Below are 24,916 nucleotides of genomic sequence, written 5' to 3'. Positions count from 1 at the left end.
TCAAGGGACCATTTTCTCTTTTTCATTACCAAAGTCATACAGAGCTGAACATAGCTCATTAAATAATATTAATTCCATGTGATACATCCCAGTGTTTTTACAATATATTTTCTAAATATTGTTAAAAGTTGCTTTCGAATTGTGGTCATGCTGCCTGCGTAGATCTCTCCTTGAGCGCCCTGACAGCAGGAATGTCTGCTGCCCCCTGGTCAGGCCCACAGCTACACCAGACCTCCCCCCAGGGGCAATGGATTTTATTTTCGAGTACGACAAGCTTTAAGCGCAATGGCCGATGGTCAGCAAGCTGTGAGAAAACACAGGAGTTTGGCAGGTAGGTTATACCTGAATACAATATGCTTCGCACTTTTGTACTGTAGAGATGGGAAAGCTAAAAGACACAGTTTTTCATCTTCTTTTGAAAGTAGGGTTACACCGTCCTGGCCAGTGGGTTGCAGATGCACAGCCCTAAGGAAGACTTTCCTTCCTGAATCCAAGGGTCCTGCCCTCTGTGGTCTCCATCCTTTCACCCTTACCACTCCTTCTGCTTCGAATGTAGACCTAATACCCAGAGGGCTGGGAACTACCTGGTAACCTTGGGTCACTCAGGCAAGAGGAAGGAAGCCAAGAATGTCGGAGTTGAAAGCAGCGAAGAATCCAGATCCTTGATGGAATCTGCCTGAGAATGCCTACCTCGAGTGTCTTGACGTAAGACCAGGAACCCTTAGTGTTTGAGCTAGAATTAGGATTTCTATTATTTACACCCCAGTTCACTGCTAATTCATATCGTTTACTGCTGCTTTATTATGAAGCACATGCTTAGTAAATAAATACATGGATGAGTGCAAAATGTATTCGTTGCTTCTATGATGCACTTAGACACTAACCATCTCAGTGAAAGGTACTTCTCTAATTTCACAGTAGAAGAGAACCTGCTCTTACCTCGTGTACTCATAAAGTGCCGGGACGATGCTTTGGTACTGTCTTCTGATAGCCAGCAAAGCACCAACGTACCCACATAGTATCAGCAGTTCATTTCGAGCTCTAAAAGAGAATATATTTATTTTGAAAGATTCCGTAACTTGAGGTAAGAACATTGCTCTCATATACAGTTATTCTACTTGTGGCTCTATATTTGGATGGGTGACATTTATAGCAAAATATGCTTAGAAAATTTTCTAAACTTGAAGATGTTTTATTCATCAGCTAACTCCTATTCAGACACGTACACAATAACATAAATTGTATTTTGAAATAAAAGTCTTTAAGTAATATTTAACTCTGCCTTCTTGTTTTTCTCTCTTCCTTCATGTAATTTCTCCCCGAGTGATGCACTGGGTCGGACTGACGGATTCCTGGCATACTGTACAGACTGCAGGGGACGGCAGAGAACACCTCCTGCACACCCAGCTGCGGAAGTTTGCCAAAGTTTCACAGGCTCTGCACCATCTTTTCCACACAGCATTGCCACAAAAATAGCCCAAAGCCTCTAGTATAAATATATGTGGTCTCGGGATTTTAGTTACATGGATAACAATGTCCTTAAATGATACTTGAATTCAAGGATAGTGTCTATTTTTTAATTTCTAGCATTTTCACTTCTTTCCCCAACCTAGTATGCTTTGCACACACGGAGATTTAAGAGATATGACCACTAGACAGACCACCGAGGACATGAGGTCCAGAACCACCCCAAAGCTCCGAATTGGCCCTATTTGAACCAGGCGTGTATGTGTGTGTCTGTGTGTACATACACATAACACACTAGGTATTAGGAAACGGGACCACTAAGGTTTACTATTTGTTTCAAACTGACCTCTGTATTTTTACTTAAGGATAACACAAATTAAAATGTAATTTTTCTACACATGCACCTATCTGTCCAAGATGATCTTATTTCCTGATCTGAACACCAAAAACAATACAGCCGGGACCTTCCCTGGTGGCACAGTGGTTAAGAATTCACCTGCCAATGCAGGGGACATGGGTTCGATCCCTGGTCCAGGAAGATCCCACATGCCGCGGAGGAACTAAGCCTGTGTGCCACAACTGCTGAAACCGCGTGCCACAACTACTGAAGCCCCTGCACCCACAGCCCGTGCTCCGCTACAAGAGAAGCCACTGCAATGAGAAGCCCACGCACCGCAACGAAGAGTAGCCTGCGCTCGCCGCCAACTAGAGAAAGCCCGCGCGCAGCGAGAAAGACCCAACGCAGCCAAAAATAAATTAATTAAAAAAAAACAAAAAAACAATACAGCCATTCCGAAACATTACGTAAGCTCAGTTACGCATTTTGGAGAAAAAGTACTCACTCAGTACATGTATGAAGGAGTAATTTTTCAGTACGAACATAACTCAGTAGGTCAAGAACGGGGTAAATGGTATCCAAAGTCCAATTGGAACTACTGATGGATCCTGGCAAAATAAAACCAAATAAAAGATTCTCTAAATAATAGGATTAAACCTTGTTCATCCAATTTTTAACTTATGTAATTGATTCTTTTCTGGTCAACGCTATCTACTTCTTTATTTTCTAGATCACAATCAGGTCCCGATACCAAACACGCAGCAATCTCTTTCCTCTTTAAATTCAGGACAGCTAGTGCTTGGTTTTAAGCCTTTTTATCGATATGAATGAAAATACCAAATAAAAGAGTAGATTTTAAACTATACTACCAACTGAACACGTACCTTTGATGAAGTCAATACCAATAGGAAGGGCTTTCTCAGGTTCTTGACTTAACAAGTAATACTTTATAGTTTCAAATATATTGCCATCAGCATGGGCTGTCTCAGCTAATTGCATACATTCTTCTACTGTGGGTAGCTTGCACTAGAAAATAATTAGTTTGATGACACTGTTACTAAAATTTATAGGGATAAAAGCAATAGTATTAAGTGCTAAATGTTTCCAATATGCCTCCTTATTAAAGTTGCTGAGAACAGATGTAAATGAAACAATTTGTACTAAAAGCATACACTTATGGGAATATCTTTAAGATCTAATAACAATAAATAGGGTATTACCTAATGAGTCAGTAGTTTTAATCACACAAATACCTAATAAAAGAGGTGAAAGTAGGGCTTCCCTGGTGGCGCAGTGGTTGAGAGTCCGCCTGCCGATGCAGGGGACGCGGGTTTGTGCCCCGGTCCGGGAAGATCCCACATGCTGCGGAGTGGCTGGGCCCATGAGCCACGGCCGCTGAGCCTGCGCGTCCGGAGCCTGTGCTCCGCAACGGGAGAGGCCACAGCAGTGAGAGGCCCGCATATCGCAAAAAAAAAAAAAAAAAAAAAGCTACAAAAAAAAAAAAAAAAAACCCCAAAGAGGTGGAAGTAAATTTGTCCTGATTGTGATACTAGAATTAGTACCTGCAAATGTAATTGAGCAGGAAACGCTGAAATTAGTTACTTTAGAACAAATATACTGACCAGTCTCAAAAACTACATTAAATGTAGAAAACATAAAAGGTGCATGCTTACGTGTTCTCTACACAGTGATTTACTTTCACTTGGCCTTGAGACAAAGCAACTTTATTTCGAGTAGGACAAGCTCTCAACGTTTTTAGCTTTGACATTCCGAAATGCCACAAAGTGGAGATCTGAGTCTATGAATTCATTACTGTAAAATGAAAAGCAACACTCCCAATCTTTTCAAATAATGTTTTTTTCTGTTAAAACTGAGAGTCTACTCCACCTTCATGTAAGTTTTTCTGCTTTCATTACGTAGACAGGAATTAAGTTATAAATTAGTAACTTAATAACTCAAATCAATATTTTAACTTAAGTTATGAATTAATTTTAGATAAAATTCTGACTTGTTCATGATATTTGCAGTTTAGGTGTTAAAGTTTGTTGGTTTGTTTCTAAGCAACACAGGCATAGTTTACTGCTGTCTTACTAGTCTTTGGCAACCACTGAGACAGAGCTTCCGCCGCAAAAAATATTTTGTGCTGTGACCGCAGATGATGTGGTTCATCCACAGTTAGGTCATCTGTCTCCTCTCCTTGGAGATTTGTCACTCTATTTCCTTCTCACTATTTTTTACACCCCCGTAAGTTACTAAAATGGTTTATTCAATTTGTTTATTCCACAGCTTCATATTTTCCGTTGTTTAAAATTTAAGTAAACTGAGTATTTTAGATCCCTCAAACTCTCTCAAAAAAATTACAACAAACTAAACTAAAAGAGCTCTCATGTATGTGACATTTCATATTGTTTCCCCATCTTTATTCACTGAATGCCAGTTATTTACTGAGCAACTACTATGTGCTAGGAACTGTGCCTGGTTAGAAAGAAAAAAGTTTCTTCACTTTGCTATATGCTCTGAGAGTAGAGAGAATTAGCAAATGGTTCCCACTGAAATTTCATTCTGACACATAATATGATAAGAAGAGTAGGTTGATCATTCCTGTAATTCTTATCCTATCTTAAAATTCCAAAAGCTATATGACTTAATATTTAAATATAATTTTTAGGGGAGTTCCCTGATGGCCTAGTGGTTAGGATTCTGGGCTTTCACTACCATGGCCCGGGTTCAGTCCCTGGTTGGTGAGCTGAGGTCCTGCAAGCCACGTGGCACAGCCAAAATATACTGTAATTAATACAATCTCCCTATTGTTGAACATTTTGATTGCTTTTGTATGTAATCTTGGTATATAAATTCCTGTATTCGTAATGGAGCATTTTTAAAAAGCACTTTAGAATAAGCATGCCAATTTTATTATACTTCACTGATTCTTTTAAAGATCTTAAACTGCCTATTTTTAAAGTTAGCATACATGTACCTTAAGATGCAAAGTGGAAAGGGCTTGGGATGTGAAGTTACAAACGTTGAAGTTCTCACCCCACCGTTAACTAGTTAAAAGTTCCGGGCTTCCCTGGTGGCGCAGTGGTTGAGAGTCCGCCTACCGATGCAGGGGACACAGGTTCATGCCCCGGTCCGGGAGGATCCCATATGCCGCGGAGCGGCTGGGCCGTGGGCCATGGCCGCCGAGCCTGCGCGTCCGGAGGCTGTGCTCCACAACGGGAGAGGCCACAACAGTGAGAGGCCCGCGTACCGCAAAAAAAAAAAAAAAAAAAAAGTTCCTTACCTTCTCTGAGTTCACTTTCTTTATAAATTAGGAACAGTATCCCCTGCTTTTCAGGGTTTCATGAGAATTAAGTAACAGATAGATAACAGATGTGAAAATTTAGAACAGTTCCAAACGTATAGTAGAAACTCAATAAACGTTCTTCCTTATTGTTATAATTTTTGTTGTATTTATGAGGGGATTCTGACGGGACCATATATTCATTTCTCTGTGTGCATCACTATTTGACCAAACCTAAAGCTAATGAAATCACAGCACTGCATTCCAAAGTAGAATACTTAATATCGTCAGCATACCTTCTCATGAAGATCATTTATCTCTTCGATACACCCCGGGTAGAAAGCACAGAGTTTTACTAACTGTAGTTCGCTGTCAGGAGTCATCAGGAGAAGATCAACGGCCAAATTCCTATTCACATAACAAAAGGGGAAACTTCCATGAGGAAGAAAAAGCCTAAAAATAACATTTTAGAACTATTTCAAAGGAAGAAGGCTCATTACACCTCCCTTGCTTTTCTATTTACATAAACAGTACTAATTTCCTACTTAGTGATGAAACTCCTCTAAATGTAGATTACAGAAACCAGAGGACGTGAAGAAAAAACGTATTATGAAATTCCTAAATACTGAGCCCTTATATATTTACAATTAATTTTGTTATTATAGAATAATTCTCTAACAAAACTAAGTAGTATGAGACGTGTTCTTTGGAGCGAATTATAAGACAGACTGTGAAAGCTAATTCTCATCAACTTTTGCTACACTTGCCAACAATGGACAACTGTATTTTCCAGCGCATTAAAACTAATGGATATTTAGATATTTTAAGTTTAGATGTATGGGTATTCTGCATATTTCTTAAACTTTAGGTGGAAATCAAAGACAGAAATGCGGTTTCCCGATTTGCTTTCTAAAGATTTAATCAATGGAATAGATCATCTTGAAATCAGACATTTAAAAAATGTCTGGACTTTCACAGCTTTACATTAAAATATTTTGTATAAAATCATTCTTAAAAATCAGGAAGTGAGGAGGTTTTGGTTTCACGCCTCGTAAGAGAGAAATCACTAATTTTTAATAGCTTACGATATTATCATTCAATTTTCAAGAAAAGGATAGACATTCCGCATGACTTTAGAATAGACAGTATTCCAAATGTGAAGTTACCACGGCTGTGCTGTGGACTCTGAGTAAAGCCCCCTCCACCTTCTCTGTGCAGCCTTCAGTAAAATCTAAATTGGTCATTCAAGTGAATAAATTATTTTAGAAAATATTAGGGAGATGTTTCATCAGAATACACTGAGTAAAGAACAGGAATAGGGATAATTTGTACGTGTCAAATTCTCTATCATCATTGGGCAAGTAAATCTTTGAGTGTTCTTACAGGTTCCAAATTAGAGTAATTCATCTGTTCTTGATAAAAAGTATGACTTTATGTTTTCTGATACTAACATTTAATAGCAGTTTTTAATAATGTCCATGAGAATATAGAAATTATCATTTGCTTTTATAGTGTTTTAAAAAGCTGTGCTAAAATTCTACTTTAACTTCTATGAACTACAGACAAAAGTCTGACTTTCTTATCCTAGAATCATATCCTGACACAGAGAAATTTACAGCAATTCTACCTAATTTTATTTACTTTTTAGGCTAGTTCACTATTTATTGAAAATTCAGTATGCCAGTAGGGGAAAATATGTGTCTATATTTCTATATACTGATATAGACCAGCGAAATGATCCAAACTCTTAAATTTCACTATAGAACAGGCATCTTAATTTGCTTAGTTGAGTTAATCATTGTTTTATTGTAGAAAGCCACAGTTCATTTTTTACACAGGTTTAAAGTATAAAATCATGAGTGATTTTGTACCTAGGTTATAGGAACTGTTCTCATTACTTTGTAGTTAGGTTTTATATAAACTATATAAATGAACTGGCATTCTGCAAAGCAATAAACCAAAAACAGTTAGTGATCATTTCTTAGTAAAGAGTTGGTATTCTAAAAACAAAATATGTGAATTTTTAATTGAAGATTTTAATAAAACTCGATAATACCTGTATCCAGTGGATGGAAAGCTAAAAAGAAAATAAATTTGAATACCGTGAATAGGCAATGACAACCAAGAAAAAGCAAACTTTTACCAGTGACTGTAAAAAAAAACACGAAGTGTTCTCGGTTTATAAAATAACATTAGGATTAGATTTCACTCGGGAAAAAAAAGCCAGATGCATGTATTTCAGCGTTTGAACTTTATCCTGGTTTCTGGTGCACAAACCTATGGCTATATTAAGAAAGGACTCTTGGAGGGAGTTAAAAGGAAGGAGAAGTTTGTTTTATATTAAAAGCAATATGACATAGAGTCAGGTGGAAGATTTTGAAACCTCTTTAAAATTTAATATCCATGTTTCGCTACTTTTTTACCTTTACTTTAGTAATCACATTGTATTTGAATTAGATGATGACTTTTAGCACAGCGTCAGTCAGTCACCTTTGTGGGTTAAGTAGTGTGAGTTAGACCTCGTGCTTTCGGTTGGGTCTGAGCCAAGGACCATAGTTCTCGAGAGACGGAACTGGGTCCTCTCGAGGGATGGCCTGCGTTAGGTACACTTAAGTCTGAGACTGATGGTGGGGCACCACTCCATTCTGATGGGGGAGGGAGCTCTTACATCACTGTAAGATATGGGTAAAAATTAGAATAACTCTGAGATTCCCGAATCTCTCTGAAGCCCCCAGATCCAACAGGAAAGGAGGCCGGGAAGCACTGCTCTTTTTCTGACTCAGCCCTGGATGAGGGGGCGGTGTAGTGTGACAGCTGCCATAGACTGAATGTTTGTGTCCCCCAAAAGCCCTATGTTGACATCTAACCCCCAGCGGGATGGTATTAGGAGGTGGGGTCTTTGGGAGGTTATAGGGACATGAGGGAAGAGCTGCGATGAATGGGATTTAGTACCCCGATAAAAGGGGTCACAGGGAGCTCCCTCACCCCTTCCACCACGTGAGCACAGCAAAAACGCAGCCAGTTACGAAACAGGAAGCCAGCTCCCATCAGACACCGAATGTGCCAGTTTATCTTGAACTTCCCACTCTCCAGAACCATGAAAAATAAATTTCTCCTGTGTATCGGTCACCCAGGCTGTAGCATTTTGTTACAGCAGCCCCAGCTGACTAAGACAGTAGCTAGGAGTGCAAACACTGGAGCCAGTTTATGTAGCTTTGAGTCCTGGCACGACCAATTACTGAGACCAGAGGCAAATCAACATCTACCGCATAGTTCTGAGTGAACTGTCGCATGTGGCACGTAAGTGCTTACGACGGTGCATGGCGCACAGTGAGCGGTAAGGAAGTGTTAGCTAGCGATGACGATGATTCTCATCTGTAGTGTTCAACAGTGGAGTCTGTATAGCTCCATCGTAAGAGTGGGGGCCTGTGTGCAGGGAGTGTAGAGTGGGGAGACGTGAAAGTCCTCATAAACAAGCTTATGTAGAAATTTCCCAAGGTTCTACGTGAGAAGACAGAGGTCTAAAATCATCTTTATTCAACAAACATGTGAGTGACAGCACCATCTCCTTCCTCCACGATGAAGGACTGTCTGCCCTGAGAAGTGAGGGAGAATTGCTGTGAGCTGGAGCTCCAGGTCCCCCAGGGACTCTCCCGGGTCTGCCTCTTACAGCACAGCCCAAGTTTGTTCCAAGTGTCCGGCTATATCATCTTTATTATTACTCTCCATTAGAAAAGTGACTTTATTTTCTAAACCTCAAACTAAGACCCAAGATCTGACAAGATTGAGTGTAGACATGCAGAATTTAAAAAGTGGGAATGTTGGGCTTCCCTGGTGGTACAGTGGTTGAGAGTCTGCCTGCCGATGCAGGGGACGCGGGTTCATGCCCCGGTCCGGGAAGATCCCACATGCCGCGGAGCAGCTGGGCCTGTGAGCCATGGCCACTGAGCCTGCGCGTCCGGAGACTGTGCTCCGCAATGGGAAGTGGGAATGCGTGGTCCTGATAATCTTAAGAAGTGCACATTTACTATCTCATGGTGCTTTATGTGTTTGAAATATTACACGTTACAACTGGGCTACTTTAGAATAAGTGATGGCAGATTTCGCTACATAGCCACGGTAGTTCTCACTCTTAATTCGTGCTCACATCTTATCTTTATCTAAAAGGGAGCTCCTATATTCTCCCAACACACATCTTATCAAGAGCAACTTACCACATTCAAAAAATGCTTCCATCACTAGGAAACTATTCTTTGACTTTAGAAATGCTCACCACATTGGAATCATCATGCACTTTCTCGCCAGCAGCTCGAGGGCATAGTGGGTTGCGGGTCCTGCCAGCTCTCCAAGCACTGTGCCCACAGAGACTGCCAACTCCAGCTCGTTTCCGCGAATCAGGTACGCCATAGCCAGCTTGCTCAATGAGAAAAGAATTCCTTCAGTTTCATAGATGCTGGGCAGCCTCATCATTCCCCTACTTCATCTCGTGAAGCAGATAAAGTTGTATTAACCTATAATCGATTATTCTTATAAAATACCGAGTGTAACATTTGTCTACAGTACTTATGTCAGGGCAACTACAGTTTTCAGATGGAAAAGCTGATAAAGGGACACAGAGCACATTTTATAAGGTCAGAATTTAAGAGTTTCGAGCCTTTGCTCACATTTTTGTAATTAATAACAGTCTCTCTGCAGTATCCTCAACATGTCCTTCAGTCCCTCTATCAGAAAAAAAAGTAAATTCGTAAAATCTTCCTTGATACTGTACAATGACTATCAATTATCCCTTAAGGCCAACATAGCTAAGGATACATGCAAAATAGAACCCACATCTTTACTTAATGGTTTCCTATTACATTAGAGGCTCAAATGAAAAATACCTCAAAAACATAACTTGCGAAGAATATACTAAAGTATTTATAAAAATAACTGCTTTCAAAAGTCAGGTATTCTGAGTCCAAGTCCAGTGACTCTTCCCTTTACCACACTCCTGCTTCTCATATATGATGAAATACTTAAAGTAAGGTTTTGACAAATATGTCTCTTGTAATAAAAATAAATAAACAGGTAAATAAAAAGATCTCATAGTCTGTACAGTTTATCTGTGTTTATTGGGCATGTAATCGCTCAGGCTTGGAAAGCATGCAAAAACCAGATCTTACATAGAAAGTCACCGTATTATTCCCCCTCAAACATCATGACGTATCTTAAGAGCTTTTCATTCACATGAGCCACTTTGAAATGTACCTCGATATTATCCACAGCGAGGTGGCAACACGCGGCTAGGACTGCCCGGCCATCCTGAAAATACCATTCCGCCAGCTCTCTGCAGGCTTCCTGCAGGAGTCTAGGAAGAAAAAGTGTACGTACTGGATATAAACACAAGGACTCCATCATAAAAGTGAACTGATGCCTTTTTATAACAAGCTGCTTAAGGGATCCAACAAGATTTAATTTTATATCCTTGGTATAGGTAGAAAGCCTGATTTGGGGGGAAAATCAGGAAAGCAGTCTTTCTTAGCAGATGAGCTGATAAGGCTACCTGCTCTCCCCTGCAATTTTTCTTCTTTTCAGAAGAAAAGCCAAATTTTCAGAATTTCCCATCCTACATCGAATAATTTATGCCTCAGCTATAGGGACAGTTAACCTTAGAAGAATTACAGGTTGAACAGAAACTTTTCAAGATTTAGGTGATGACTGGAACAGGGGTGGTGTAATGTTAGATCTTTAAAATGCCAAGTTTAGAAATGGCAGAGAATGACAGCAAAAAACCAGGAAGAAATGCGTTAGTTCCAACACATTATTTGCCTAACATTTTGTGATCATTTTTACTTGTCAAGTGTCCTAAAAGTTTAAATATCCTATTTCCTAGGGCCATGATAGGAGCTAAGAGAAGATGCAGAGGAAGGTAGATTACTAGACTTGAAAAAGGTCAAAAGGCTGGAGAATCCTAATTTCTATTTCTTTTAAAAATGTTAGTATTTGGATTTCATTTTTTTTTAATTTTTAAAAACATTGGTATTGGAGTACAGTTGGTTTACAATGTTGTGTTACTTTCTGCTGTACAGCAAAGTGAATCAATTACACATATACATATATTCACTCTTTTTTAGATTCTTTTCCCATAGAGGTTATTACAGAGTATTGAGTAGAGTTCCCTGTGCTCTACAGCAGGTCTTTATTAGTTACCTATTTTATATATAGTAGTGTGTATATGTCAAGAGACCTAGATGTTGTTCCAGATGCTAATACCAGGGTGTCATGGATTTTGAGTGATGTCAGGGAGATGTTATCCACACTGAGTCTAGGCTGAAACATTAATAAACAGCACATCTTACTTTTACTGCCTCTCCTCCCCAGCAGGTTTGATCAGATTTTAAGGATTTAGGTGCTTTATATGCAATTTCTGTACTGAAATGCAGTTTGCTTTTCTGGAAGCTACATAAGACGTGTGGCGGCTGTGTCTATGTGCCTGACATTTCCCTCCTCGTCTAGGGACGGATGCTGTGATGGAACATGACTGTGGTGAGAAATGCAGTTGAGGACACGAGACAGACAAGTCCTCTGTGTGCCAAGAAGGATGAACTGCCTTAAAGGGAAACCAGCCACAAAAAAGTATTGATCCCCAACAAAGAATGAATCGCTCACTCGTTAAAGTCTTCCTTGTAGATATCATCAGAATAAGAAGATCCTTTAGGTGTTGAAACATGGAAGGTTTGCATATTTCCCTCACAAGCAGCCTGGAATTTAATGCAATCTTTAGTTAATCTGTAGCTAACTGCTGATAATGGACCGATTTCAGAATATTCTTTTGAACAAAGTATATTTAAATGATGTTTGAAATTTATACTACGATTTGGAGATAGGCTTAGAATTAAAAAAAAACCAAAAAACCAACCCATGAACTCTGTTGTATCAACAGGAAGCTTCAAGTGAATGATTACTAGAGTTGTTCAAGTGTATACGACATTCAGCAGCGTAGAAAAGGCCAGAGTTCAGAGACGCCTGCATGTTTAAAGATCTAAAATAGGTTCAGTGTGGCCAGAGCAAAGAGACGGTGACTGAAATGTCCAAGAAAGAAGGTCAGGAGGTGGGCAGAAGCCAAGCCATCTACAACTCTGTCCATCACGTGAACATGACCTTCCCCCTCCCACACGCCCCTCCCAGCGTGTCCAGCCCGTGTCGTTACGTGTTTGTACCTGTGCAACAAGCAGAGCTTCTTTAAGCTGACCTCGTGACATAAAAAAATGGACTAATTTTTTCACATCGCCAGTGGCTATGCAGTATGGAATGACATCATCCTTATCTTCCTGGATCAGCTGATCAGCTCTCCTAATAAAATAACAACAAAGCTTTTTTTTATATAACATAGTAATTTCAAGGTTCTCAGTTTGACTGAGATTCTCTGAAGTCTCTAAACTTTGCATCAGAATCCACAAAGACTTAGATTTATAATCATATCACATAAGGAGGACAGAAGTTTCCTGAAATAGTAAACACTGTTAGTACTTGTTTTCCCTTAGGAAACTACAAATTTTCATATTTTAAATGCAATGAACATTTCAGGTCTTAAAATTAATGTAGCTTAGCTGTTAAAATAAGGACTATATCTTTCTGATAAGTTGTTACCTAGATATGTGTGACGGGACATCTACTCTCAATTGGATTAATGCATATGTGGGTGTCTACTTCACTAAAGACAGAGAATTTTAAGCGTTTTAGTGAGCACGATTGGCGAGCCTCTAAATGCAAGTAGCCTAAGAATCATTAAAAAGGATAATTCAAGAAAAAAAAAAAAGGATAATTCAAGAAAATTTTATTTCACTGTTACTTATATTTAACAGACATGAAATTTATTTGTTTTGATTTTTTCCCTACTCACTGTCATAACTGGCTATGTTTTTGCTGTGCTCATATGCTGGAAAGGGTTAAGGAGCTTTGCCCCAAGCAAGGTAGCTTAAAGAAAAATAATGTTCCCAATATGTGAGGGGGGAGCGGGGGCCTGATCTTGAAGATTATGAAGGATATACATGTGTCTGTCTCTGTCTCTCTACATCCATCACTGTCTGTCTGTCTGTCTCTGTTTCTCTTTTCCTGTTTTATGTCCCCATTACTTTCTCAGTGACCAACCTCGTTAATGCCACTCTTAACGTTCAATCTCAGTTTTACTGAGAACTAATCTGGTATATTTAATTTACGCTGGCACCTGCATTAAACTCCATTTCAATTGCCAACCTTTGGGTGGGTGCAGTAGACACTTTTTTATTTAATAATAAAACAACAATTTTATTGTTGTTTGCCTAGATCACTGGTAACAGTCTCCAGTTCATGGGGTCACTGGAGTCTTCCCTAACAACCAGGCTTTTACCATCTGACCCTGATTTCCCTGTTATAGCTGTTTAGAAACAATATTCTCTTCCTGGGCATTTAGAAATAGGACTGAGAGACTGCCGATGATCTTTCTGAATGGCTGCATGCATAAAACATGAACTTAGGAGTTGCAGGGAGACGATTTTCTGGCCACCATGTGAACTAAGGAGCAGAGAAAATCACGTGTTGGTTTTCAAAGATAAATGAAAAAGACTGTTGTTTCTTAGGTTGAAACAAAATTGTTTTGTGAAATAAATACCCTCTGCTAACCTGACTTTATTAAGGTTTCAGTGGGAGCAGTGACATTTACCATCGTGTAGTAATTGTACACACAACAGAAGACACATGAACTTAGAATTACTTTGGATTCTCAGAGCTTAGTCTAAGGAGCCTGCAGTCTGAGGGCTGGAGCTAGCTAATGCTTAACTTATTTGGGGAGAGTAGGTGCTGGGGAATGGTCCACTTTCCCACGGCTAATGCGTTAATCCTTCTGTATTTCATGCTTAGTCTCTGATTGATTTTATGGGTACACGTGAGTTACAGTTGAATTTTTTTCTAAACCCTGTCCCGTGAAATGAAAACCAAACTTCATTTTTAATGCCAGAAGCAAGGTAATTACTCATTAAATAGTCCTCTACGGTAACTGGCACGTAGTGAGCGCTAAATATCTGTGGAACGAATGAATAGAACAGAACAGAGAGCAGTCTATGTTTCCCCCTCAGGAGATACGTGGTGGAAGCCCTAATCCACAGTACCTGTGAGTGTGACTTCATTTGCTGATATAATTAGTTAAGACGGGGTTGTACTGGATTAGGGTAAACTCTAAATCTGATATGACTGGTATCCTTATTAAAAAGGGGGAATTTGGACCCAGAAACGCACGGAGGATAATGCCACGTGAAGACTTAGCAGAGCCTGCAGTGCCAAGGGCTGTCGGTAACCACCAGAAGCCAGGGGGAGAGCACGGACCTGATTCCTTCTCAGAACCTCCAGCAGGAAGCAACACTGCTGACAACTTGATAGCCGGGAGAGAATACATTTCTGTTGTTCTAAGCACTCGGTTTGTGGTCCTTTCTTATGGCAGCCCTAGGAGACCAATACACCTCAGAAGAAATCTTGTTTGTTTATTACATTCTAGAACAAGGACATCCGGTTAACCTTGTTCAGTGGTAAAACCCTTCTTCATCATCAGAACTACCTTGTATACATGCAGAGGACATGGCAGGAATTAGTGTCCACAGAGAGAATTTCTGAGATTATTTATAGAATGACTATTTCACGAACTTTGCTAACCTTCAAGAAATCTTACCACTTATATTTCAATAGCAATACATTAACCAGTGAGTATGTTGACTGATCTGTCATTTCCTCCATCAACATGGGGGAATTTGCCTTCTACCACTGTTCTTATCAGATGTCAGCTCAAATATAGGAACGCCAAATGACTTATAACCGATTCATTTAATTTACTGTATCAGGAGATATAAAATTCAGTTATCATTTAAAACAACATAAAAGTAAAAAATCTCAAAGGCTACTAGCATACTTATATATTGCTTCTATTTTAACAAAATGTAAAACATCTGTTTGGACAGACTCTCTGCCTCACCTCTGCATCAACTTCTTCCAGTACTTCACAGACACCCCTGGCGCAACTGACAAGGCTTTGTCCCACTAGAACAGGAGAAGAGAAGAGCAGAAACATACCCATTTTGATTGTACGGGCTAACTCTTAACAGACTTTTTTAAAAATGAACTCATATTTATAACACAAGTTCTTATTAGAGCGTTTGGATTTCCAGGCATATTTTTTGTATACTATCTCATGCATTCCCTAGGGTATAAGTATTACCATAGTTTAAAATAAAATAAGATATATAAATTCCCTGATTTAGCAGGGAAAATCCCAAGCCTACAGAGAAAGAAAGAGAGGTGGGGGGAAGCGGGGAGCAGAGAGAGAAAAAGAAAGGAGGTTGGGGGAAGGGGTAGTACATAAAGTATGGAGTTTGAAAAATATACTAACTCACCTTCCCACACAACACCAGAGTAATCTGGTCTATGGTATTCTATGTTCTATTTTCAAAGTCATATATACACTGAAATTTTTATTTCACTGTTACTTATAGTTAACAAACACGGCATTTATTTCTATTTTTATTTTTTCCCTACTCATTGTCATAAATTTTATTTATTGTCATCTGTCCCTTTATAATTGATATTCCTGTCTTCATATTTTAAAAATGAGACTACTACTAAAAGAAGCTCGCTGTTCAATTAAGGCTGATTGTGACTGTTGTTTGAAGACACAGATTTCACTGAATTCAAGTCTAGAAGGGAACTGAGGAGAAAATATTCTGCAATATCACTACAAAAATCAAAACTTCATTTTAATTAAGGCTCTCCGAGACAGGCAAGTTCTACTGCAAATAAAGCTAGAAAATTGGTAATTAGCCTGAAAATAACAGGTTAGGGAATTTTTAACACTACATTATTTATGATCATGTTTTTTGGGGGAAATTCATCTTTATTATAGTAGGGATGAATGGAAGAAAGAAATTGAAATGTAGATTAAATTAACTTTAAAATCACCAAGCTCTTTCAATAAAAACATGTGTTGCAAGTGAAAAGAATAAATGTTTTCCTAATCTCATACTATCAATTTTACAGAAATAGAAGCTATTTGTAAGGCGGTGATCATGAACAATTATAAGGACACCTATATTTCTAAAGGGTTGGAAGCACAGTTTTTTGGATCATTAAGTCCATTGATGAAACTGCACAACAACAAAATTATTAGCTCCATAAGTAAATGCCTGATTAAATTATCTTGAATTAAATTGGAATTAAATATAATTTAAAATTATATACACCCAAATATATAACTCAGAAAGATAAAGAATTACACTGTTCTACCAAATTTATTTATTCTTTTTCTCCTTCACTTTTGATATTCTTTCTAGAAGTGCCCTGTTAAAGAAGTTACTTTTAAGTCATACCTTTATTCCTTCATAAGAAAAATTTCACACTGCTCCTAAGTTAAACATTTTTTTAGTTTGCAATTCCTTTTAAATAACATTTTTAAATGGTACACTTTATTATCTTAGATCAAGGAGTAATTCATTGTTTTTCTCTAATGTATGGGGAAATACAAAGGTGAGCTAAATTTAATTTTGATACAGTTTAATGTAATGTTACTGCTTAGTTTTACTTCATATTATTTATAAGTATTCTTTTTTTTTAAGTTAGTTTTTTTAATAGATCTTTATTGGAGTATAATTGCTTCACAATACTGTATTAGTCTCTGTTGTACAACAAAGTGAATCAGCCATTTGCATACATATATCCCTATATCCTCTCCCTTTTGAGTCTCCCTCCCACCCTCTAGGTGGTCACAAAGCACTGAGCTGATCTCCCTGTGCTCTGCGGCTGCTTCCCACTAGCTATTTTACATCTGGTGGTGTATATACGTCAATGCTACTCTCACTTCGCCCCAGCTTCCACATCCCACCCCCGTGTCCTCAAGTCCATCTTCTATGTCTTTATTCTTGCCCTGCCACTAGGTTTGTCAGTACCATTTTTCTTTTAGAGCCCTAATATCATGCTTTGTAATTATAAAATTAATTAACCAAGAGCTTTTCAGAAATTATCAACCATGGAATGAGTCCGTGTCCTTCTAATCTTTTATTTTTCATGGGTAGGAGAATTTCTGTTGACCTAAAAGTACACATGCCAAAAAATGAAAGGCTCAATAAATCTTCCCAAACTGAATACTAATGTAACGAGCTCCCAGATCAAGGAACAGAAGCCCCTCCTCTCTTCTGCTCTATTTTAGTCACCAGCCATTTCCCAAAGGAAACCACCATCCTGAATTTTAATAGAATGGATTCATCCAAACCTTTTTGGAAAACTGTTTTGTTGATTCCGTGCTCTCTAAAGATCAGAATGCGCCTTCACCAGCTGACCCTCAGAGGGGGTCAGTGTGGGACTGACAAACAGTATTAGCAAGGGGAATTCACTGGGAGCAGATTAGCCAACATAGATTGTTTTAGGAATCAAAGACTAGAGTCGAGGACAGTGGTTCTCACAGGTTAGCTTGTTGGGAAGAGAAGCTGGGGGGCTTAGAAAGGCACCTGTCATTGGGCTCCATCCCCCGAGTTCCTGATCCGGTAGGTTTGGGTGGGAAATGCACGTCTGAGGAGTTCCCAGGCATGCTGATACTGCTAGCCGGGATCTCACTTGGATAGCTACCGCTCTGAGGTATACCCCTGGTATCAGATTGGCAGGGAACCAACCAGGCCTGGAAGAAGACAAGCTTGATATTTAGTATCTAACTGAGACTCGGAACACTGTGTGAGACTCCTTGGTTTTGCTGTAACAGCACATTTTACCTCTCCAAGTTCCACCATCAGCTCACAGTATCTCCGGATCTGTCCTAATCGCAAGTGTATTTCAGCAGCTTCCTTCAGTCTTTCCTCTTTAGTAGGGACACCAATACCACCACCAAATTTAGACATCTTGACTGTGGTTAGTTCTTGGGCTTCAGACTGGTTAAGAAGAAAATGAAATGATCTAAATTTTGTTATGCAACAGTTCGTGATAACAGATCATTATAAAAGCATTATACAGACACATATTTTATAAGCATATAGCACTGGAAATTAAATATTTTTTTAAATCAATGCTTTTTATCTATAAAATATAACACCTCTTTAAACACAATATTTTGGTGTGGTGAAGAGTAGGGCTCGGGTATGCCTGGTGTGGGTGGGAAGAAGCTAAATCCCATTTTCCTTAAAACTCACCAGAAGTCCAGAGGCCAAAAGGTAGTGAGTGATAAAGTGGTATATAACTGGTGAAAAAATATATAATAAATAAATAAATAAAAATAAAAACTAAAAATTATTCTAATTGGTTTCTATACTATCAATAGGTAACTGTTACAGTCATTAGGTGTTTAGTTTGTGACTTAAAAGCGTACTTCTTTATGAAAATAGCTGCTTCCTATCACCATCAAATCCACATCCCTGGCATGATTCTCTCCATGGTCTGACAATTAAATAGTCACCCGCTGATACTTCATTGCAAATATAAAAGCTTTTTCTTCTTTCTGGTCTCAGGACTGGTTTACTGCTGGAACTGCATATCGCTTCATGTATAAGGTGACTAGTAGTTTTGTACTGAAATTCATTAAGGGATAAAATATGAACAGTTTTAATAAAATATATCCCAGAATACAGCCTAGTAGGACTCTGAGACAAAAATCAGAGTAGCCCATACATACAATCATCTGGTAAGAGTGTAAAGGTAAAGCATTTCAAGGGCTTTCCAGGTGACCTTTGAAGAATTTCACGAGATTCAACCTATGAAAACCATGGCTGCCTTAATCTGTTCCCCAAATAACTGATACTCTCGTGATCAGTTTTTACTGAAGGTTTATGTCCTCAGTGTTCACTTACTTCAGTCTACCAACTCTAATTATATATGCAAAAAATAATTTTCCTATTTTAATAGTGAAAAGGCAAAACAATTTTGTGTTTGAGTACATCACATCTGCATACTTTACTTACTGTTCGGAATGTAATCAGATGTTTCAAATGCATTATTCCTTTACAGTAGTTCTGAGGAAGTAAGCTATCATCTTGCCCTTTTATCACAGCAACTAAGTCCCATAAATTGTCACTGCCACCTGGAGGCTAAAAAGTTGATACAGAACATCCAAAGATAGAATAATGAATTAAAAACCCCACAGCATTTTGCACCTTTAAAAATATAATGCAGGCATATCTAACTTGAAAAATTACCAGGATAATAACTGTACTCTATCTTATTTATTGTTTCTGGTTTCCATTTGCTTTTTTTGCTTGTTAGGCCCTCTGAGATCCTTGTTGGATTAATGCATGCACCCAAATTGTCTACTGAGGACCAGAGGGGAAAAGCTTTGTTCGTTGCAAAAGATCCTTGAATCACCCACAGTCCCAACAAATAGCCTCTATATACACAAATGTGTGTGTATAAGCGTGTGTGGCATAATATGAAAATTTTGGATATTTTCAAATGTATATAGTAGAAACTGTTATAATTTATAAAATAACACTAAATTTAAAATCATTTAAGGTCGGTGGCAAACTTTTTTGATTACATATTTTGTTAGCTCAGAAATAATCTCAGCTGTCTATTACCATGTGGAAGATCACGAATAGTTCTTGAGGTGAAAAGGGTCTTCAAAACAAAACACGCGGTTCTGAAGTGCAAGTAACAATTAAGAAGGAAAAGTTGATTTATTGCCAATAATAAAAGATAGTAATATCAAGGCGAGGGCCAGAATAGAAGGTAAGGAAGCATGCTGCTATAAAAGCAGACATGGAGACCACACAGCCGCAGCTGACAAGTTAGGAGGTAGATCGGTAGCTGAAGTACCCTAAAGGCTGTCAGAAATGCTACTGATTAGTCAATGATCGATTTTATCAGTGTTAGTAGGGTGGAAACAGCAAATTGCCTTCTTCTGTCTCTTTTTTAATGTCTCATTGCCCTCACAACTTATGGACCATTTGCTTTCTTACACTGGGATGACACATGTAAATATGTGATAACTTAATGACAAAAAGTTGTCATGATTCACTTTGGCAAAGGGGAAATTTTCACATTTAATTCCTCTAATACTTACTGATAAACATTCTGAAAACCATCTTAGTTTTTTCACACGAGGGTTGCCACTTAGTTTCTCTATCTCCTGTTTGATGTCTCTTGACACTTTGCCACACAGCAGAGGGGGCATGCCTTGTTCTACAGCACAATCTGGAGAAGAGACACAACTCAGTGAGAAAACAGCGCTTATAAAATCGTATTTAGAAAGAAGATCTAATACATGCAGAGTTTCCATACCAGTGTTCCCGATAATTTCTTCCCAGGATCTATCTGCCAGAATATTTATTTGTAAAGGAGTGATTAACGGCGTTAATGACCAGAGTCTCACCGTAGAGTCCCGGGAGCACGAGGCCATAGTGAAGGGGCGACGTGGGTGGCATGTTAAACCTGATGGAAGAAATAAAGCCGTTTACTAAAGGAAGCACTGAAAAATATGTTTTATTGATGTGTACCTCCTAACCCTTCCACAGAACTGAAGTTGTGGAGAAGTGTTTTAAATAACATTTCTGTCCTGGCTGAAAACAATACACAGATGTAAAAAAAGTATTTAGCATCTTCTGTAGATATGAATACAGAGTTGAATAATTATTAGGAAGCAGATGGTCCTGGATGAAAGTGTTGGAATTACATTTCAGTTGGTATGTCAGTGAGCTGACTGTCATACCCATGGAATACACAGTGATCCATGGGTGGGTGGATGTTCTCATTACACGATAAAGAAAGGCTTGAGGACCTTTCATTTTAGAATGTCCAGAAATGGGATTCTCTCCCACACTCAGTCCCACACTGCAGTAACTAAAAGGCCATTGGCGTAAAGCATATGGATACAATGACTAGGTTAGGGTTAACTGCTCTCAATAATCATTTTTGCATTCTTAATTTACCTACTCAACCCCATCAAGGTTTGGGTGCTACAAATGAGGGTAAAATCATGTGCAAAAGGTAAGGAATCTGATTTTCCATTCCCAACTCATTTATAGTAAAAAACTTTGTACTATACTAAGAAACAAAACATTGCCCCAAATATCCAAAAATAGAGGTAAAGGAATGGCTAACTACGTCATACCTAAGTTATTAAGGACTTCCTGTTTTACAACTTACCTTTGGGGTGATGGTAAGGTAACGGAGAAAAATCCAAGCCATACATGAGAATATGTGCAAGGGTATATGTGTGCGTGCGTGCATGCGTGCGTGCATGTGTGTGTGTATGTTTCTGTACAGGGATAGAGAGAAAGACACCACGGTGCTAACAAGAGTTAGTTTCTGATTATTTTTGATGACATTTTCTATTATAGTCTGTGTACCCTGATATTTAAATAGTAAGCATGTATACTTTCTACTAAGATAAATGTTATTTCAAAATGAAACCCTGTAAGACTTCTTCAAAAATACTGTCTTGCTCAGAAATTATAATCATGAATATAGCAAAATTTAAAAGTACACGAAAAACACTTTACCGTATACATCTGCGCCATGATCGTACACGGTATCCAAACAAGCTCCTTCCCGAGTGTCCCACACTTTTATAGTATAGTCCCAGCTGCCAGATATTAGTAGGTATGGGATCTCAGTATTCCACATTAATCCCCGCACAGGTGCCGTGTGTCCTCTAAGAACGTTTACGCATGCATCTTTAGTATAATCCCAGATTCGAACAGAACTGAAAACAGAATATTATGTATATAATACAAGTTATAATTTATCTGGAGTATCAGCATGTTCTTAATGGAACACAATGATTATTTCTCAGTATATTGAAAAAACATTTTATGTTTCACTATATGTTATGATTCTCTTCTTTTTAGCAAATAATAATGAATTTTATTTATTTTAAAATGAATAACTAACTAGGCTAGAGCCATCCTATTCCAATATTTTTTCCTTACTTTTACTGGTCATTAACCCCAATACTAAATATATGATTTCGCAGTTTATGTGTTTAAAAAATTGCTTTCTTAAAATAAAATATCCAGAACAGGTAAAGCCAAAGAAAAATATGACTAACAACATGTATACGATAACTTAAGAGCACTCAAATTATTTGTGTAACTTGAAAATACAGCATGTATGGTGACAGGTATTATTTGAAAAATCAATTCGTATCTCTGCTTTTATCAATACAGGAAACACTTCATGTTTTTGTCAGTTAAATAAGTTTCTTAGTCTGTGGAATCACTCTCAGATCAAGTACAAAATTTAAATATAAATGGGTTCATAATATTACTTGAATCTACTGACTGTGTAGAGTACAAATGTTACTGAAGGACAATTTGAACTCAAAATCAATTTAAGACCTCCAAATGTCAACTCTGCTTGGACAATTCATAATAATCTTTTAGTTAAAGATTTATATAAACCTGAAAAATATCAAAATATTAATATTCCAAAGGTTATATTACACAATTAGGAGACATACCACATATTTTATTTCTTAAGGCATATCTCTTTCTGCTATATATAAAAGACTATATATAGTCTGCTTTATATAAAAGACTATATATAGTCTGCTATATATAAAAGTAATGTGGTTACTATATACCACAACTTTTACTTGCACCAAGTAAGATTTTTCTTACCTAAATTTATCTCATATTCAAACAGCCCAAACTGTACCATGCAAATGTATCTTGTCTGGATATAAAATATAGACAAGATTTCAGAAACTTTCATAAACCCAGAAAAAAATGTTATGTCACTCTCATTTCTAAAATATCTTTTCATGCTAACATACATAATCATCTTCTTTTATTCCATTCTTAATGAAAACAGAGTACAGCTGTTTTCCACATTAAATATGGGAACATTATTAAAAATCAACTCGTCTCTACATGTTACAAAGGTTTATTGTTTCAGACGTTTTTCCCTTTCCCAACAGATTTCTGTTAACTTTGTTCCTAATAAGAGAGAAATAAGCATCTATTGCAAGTACAATAAATAAGGAAATAGAAATCATGAATAAGATGCTAAGTATGGGAAAATTTAATTTACTTTTAGTTGGATGCAACTAGATACTTGTTAACTGCCTACTTGTTAAGTACATGTTTAAAATAGTTCCACATACACGTTGGATCATATAAATAAGTACACTTCTAGAAAATTACAAGCTTATGAATTTTAGGACTAGAAAATTAGAATCCAAAAATACATACCCATCATCAGAGCCACTGCAAAGAATTCCCTCCCTCAGAGGAGACCACCTAACATGGAACACCTTCTCTGTATGCCCACTAAACACTTTCAATGGTTGATCCGAACTGGTGGCCACATAATAGACACGAACATTTTTGTCTTCACAGCCAGTGGCTATCATGTCTCTGAAATATCACCCACGGCACATAAAAAAATAAAAAGTTTGATATTATTTGTTACTGATAGCTTTTAAATGCACACAGTTCTAACTTCTAAAACGAGAATTTTTTGCTTCCTTAATGAAGTTACACTGAAAACTTACAAAAGTAAAAACATCATTTACAGCAACTGCTCTAGTACAGAGTTTCTCAATGTTTCCTTTCAATCAGTTGTGTTTTTTATTTATGAGAGATAATGGCACAGTCATTTCTATACATTCTTTTTCAAGATGTCTAGATTCATAACTTTAGTATTTCTCAGACCTTTATATTTTGCAACTACTGGGTCTTAAGAAGGGTCTTGAATGGTCAGTGACTGAGATTTGCTTAACTGCTGGTAGGCACGTTATTAATTACTACATGCCCTGACCGTTGGTAAATTTTGTTGTGGTAGGGATATAAATAGCAATGCTTCCCCCAGAAGTGTGCTAGGAAAGCTCCCCGCAGAGCCAGGGTCGTCTCATCTGACAGTAAGTCACAAGAGAATTGGTTTTCCAATTCTCTCTGGTGAGATGCTTAACTGTTTGATCCAACAGAATCCTCTGGGAATACAATACGTGGATCTGATCTTTTAACGATCTTGGCTCTATCTCTAAGAGAGTGAGAGAGCTAAGCAACTATTTGTACCCTAGCCGTCATGCCTGGAATACTGTTCCCAACGGAATTCGAGTACTAGGCAGACCTGTGGCATCAGGTACCAGTCAGAACAGTCTCCCCGAGGAACATTAACAACCGTATAAACAGTCCCCAGACTTTAAAGGTAAAGAGGGGAAGTTACACGTTTTGGACCCAGCTGTTATCAAAACCTTCTCCAAACTTCAAATTGTTGATTTTTGTCGCATGGGTTGTAATACCTGTATTTATTTAACCTTACATGCATAAATACACCAGTTGGTAAACTGCATGCCAATCTATAAATGTGTCGATTACATGTGCCCAAGGCCCACTGATAAACAGCCCGTTCCTCCATGTGGGAAAATATATTTTGCATAATACAAATATTTACACGTATACACGAGCATATTTCTGTATATATGTCTATGCAGATACATAAAGATAAAATCTTAGAAGTGAAAAAATATTCAAAGAAGGTACATACAGATATCCAAATCATAAATTCAGAAATATCTTATGAATAAACTTTTATAAGTTCAAGGTGTTTTTCACTTATCTCCTAGGATGCTAAGTGGAATATAAATACAGAAATTAGAACATTTAGAAAAGATTTTTAAAAATAATAGTGAAATTTTAAAAAAATAAAAAATGAAATTTATTAGGTAGGCTTGGTAGTAAACACAATAGTTAAGTATAAAGGACTTTTTTTTAAAAAAAAATTTTCTTAACCAACAAGGCATACTGCATTAATTTCTAATTTTTATTCCTACCGGTCAAATTCTTATTAACCCTATAAAACAGAGAAATAAGAATGTGGAACTGTTCTGTTGATCATATGCAAGGTAATTCTAC

The 24,916-nt window shown here is 37.8% G+C and overlaps 1 protein-coding gene across 10 annotated transcripts in view; it reads right to left on the bottom strand.

Moving 5' to 3' along the window:
* WDR17 (WD repeat domain 17) overlaps nucleotides 1-24,916 on the bottom strand; it is a 79,388-nt gene that overhangs the window by 4,706 nt on the left and 49,766 nt on the right. For 5 of the 10 annotated variants that reach the window (XR_013825433.1, XM_079908924.1, XM_079908927.1 and 2 more), the window contains 14 exons: nucleotides 23,252-23,416; nucleotides 21,560-21,762; nucleotides 20,122-20,489; nucleotides 19,025-19,150; nucleotides 17,846-18,001; nucleotides 15,067-15,131; nucleotides 12,287-12,419; nucleotides 11,736-11,827; nucleotides 10,335-10,434; nucleotides 9,361-9,500; nucleotides 5,384-5,495; nucleotides 2,689-2,830; nucleotides 2,310-2,412; nucleotides 940-1,041 (listed from right to left, as the gene is read on the bottom strand). Coding sequence is in view for 9 of the 10 variants with exons in the window: in XM_079908924.1 (XP_079765050.1) it covers nucleotides 940-1,041; nucleotides 2,310-2,412; nucleotides 2,689-2,830; nucleotides 5,384-5,495; nucleotides 9,361-9,500; nucleotides 10,335-10,434; nucleotides 11,736-11,827; nucleotides 12,287-12,419; nucleotides 15,067-15,131; nucleotides 17,846-18,001; nucleotides 19,025-19,150; nucleotides 20,122-20,489; nucleotides 21,560-21,762; nucleotides 23,252-23,416 (2,007 nt within the window). In the remaining variant the exon portion in view is untranslated. The remainder of the gene's footprint in view (nucleotides 1-939; nucleotides 1,042-2,309; nucleotides 2,413-2,688; nucleotides 2,831-5,383; nucleotides 5,496-9,360; nucleotides 9,501-10,334; nucleotides 10,435-11,735; nucleotides 11,828-12,286; nucleotides 12,420-15,066; nucleotides 15,132-17,845; nucleotides 18,002-19,024; nucleotides 19,151-20,121; nucleotides 20,490-21,559; nucleotides 21,763-23,251; nucleotides 23,417-24,916) is intronic. The other 5 variants (XM_079908930.1, XM_079908928.1, XM_079908929.1 and 2 more) reach the window with 2 other exon arrangements.

This window comes from Stenella coeruleoalba (genome assembly GCF_951394435.1).
Source record: "Stenella coeruleoalba genome assembly, chromosome: 21".
Taxonomy (NCBI): domain Eukaryota; kingdom Metazoa; phylum Chordata; class Mammalia; order Artiodactyla; family Delphinidae; genus Stenella; species Stenella coeruleoalba.
This window is presented reverse-complemented; position numbering and strand designations above follow the sequence as displayed.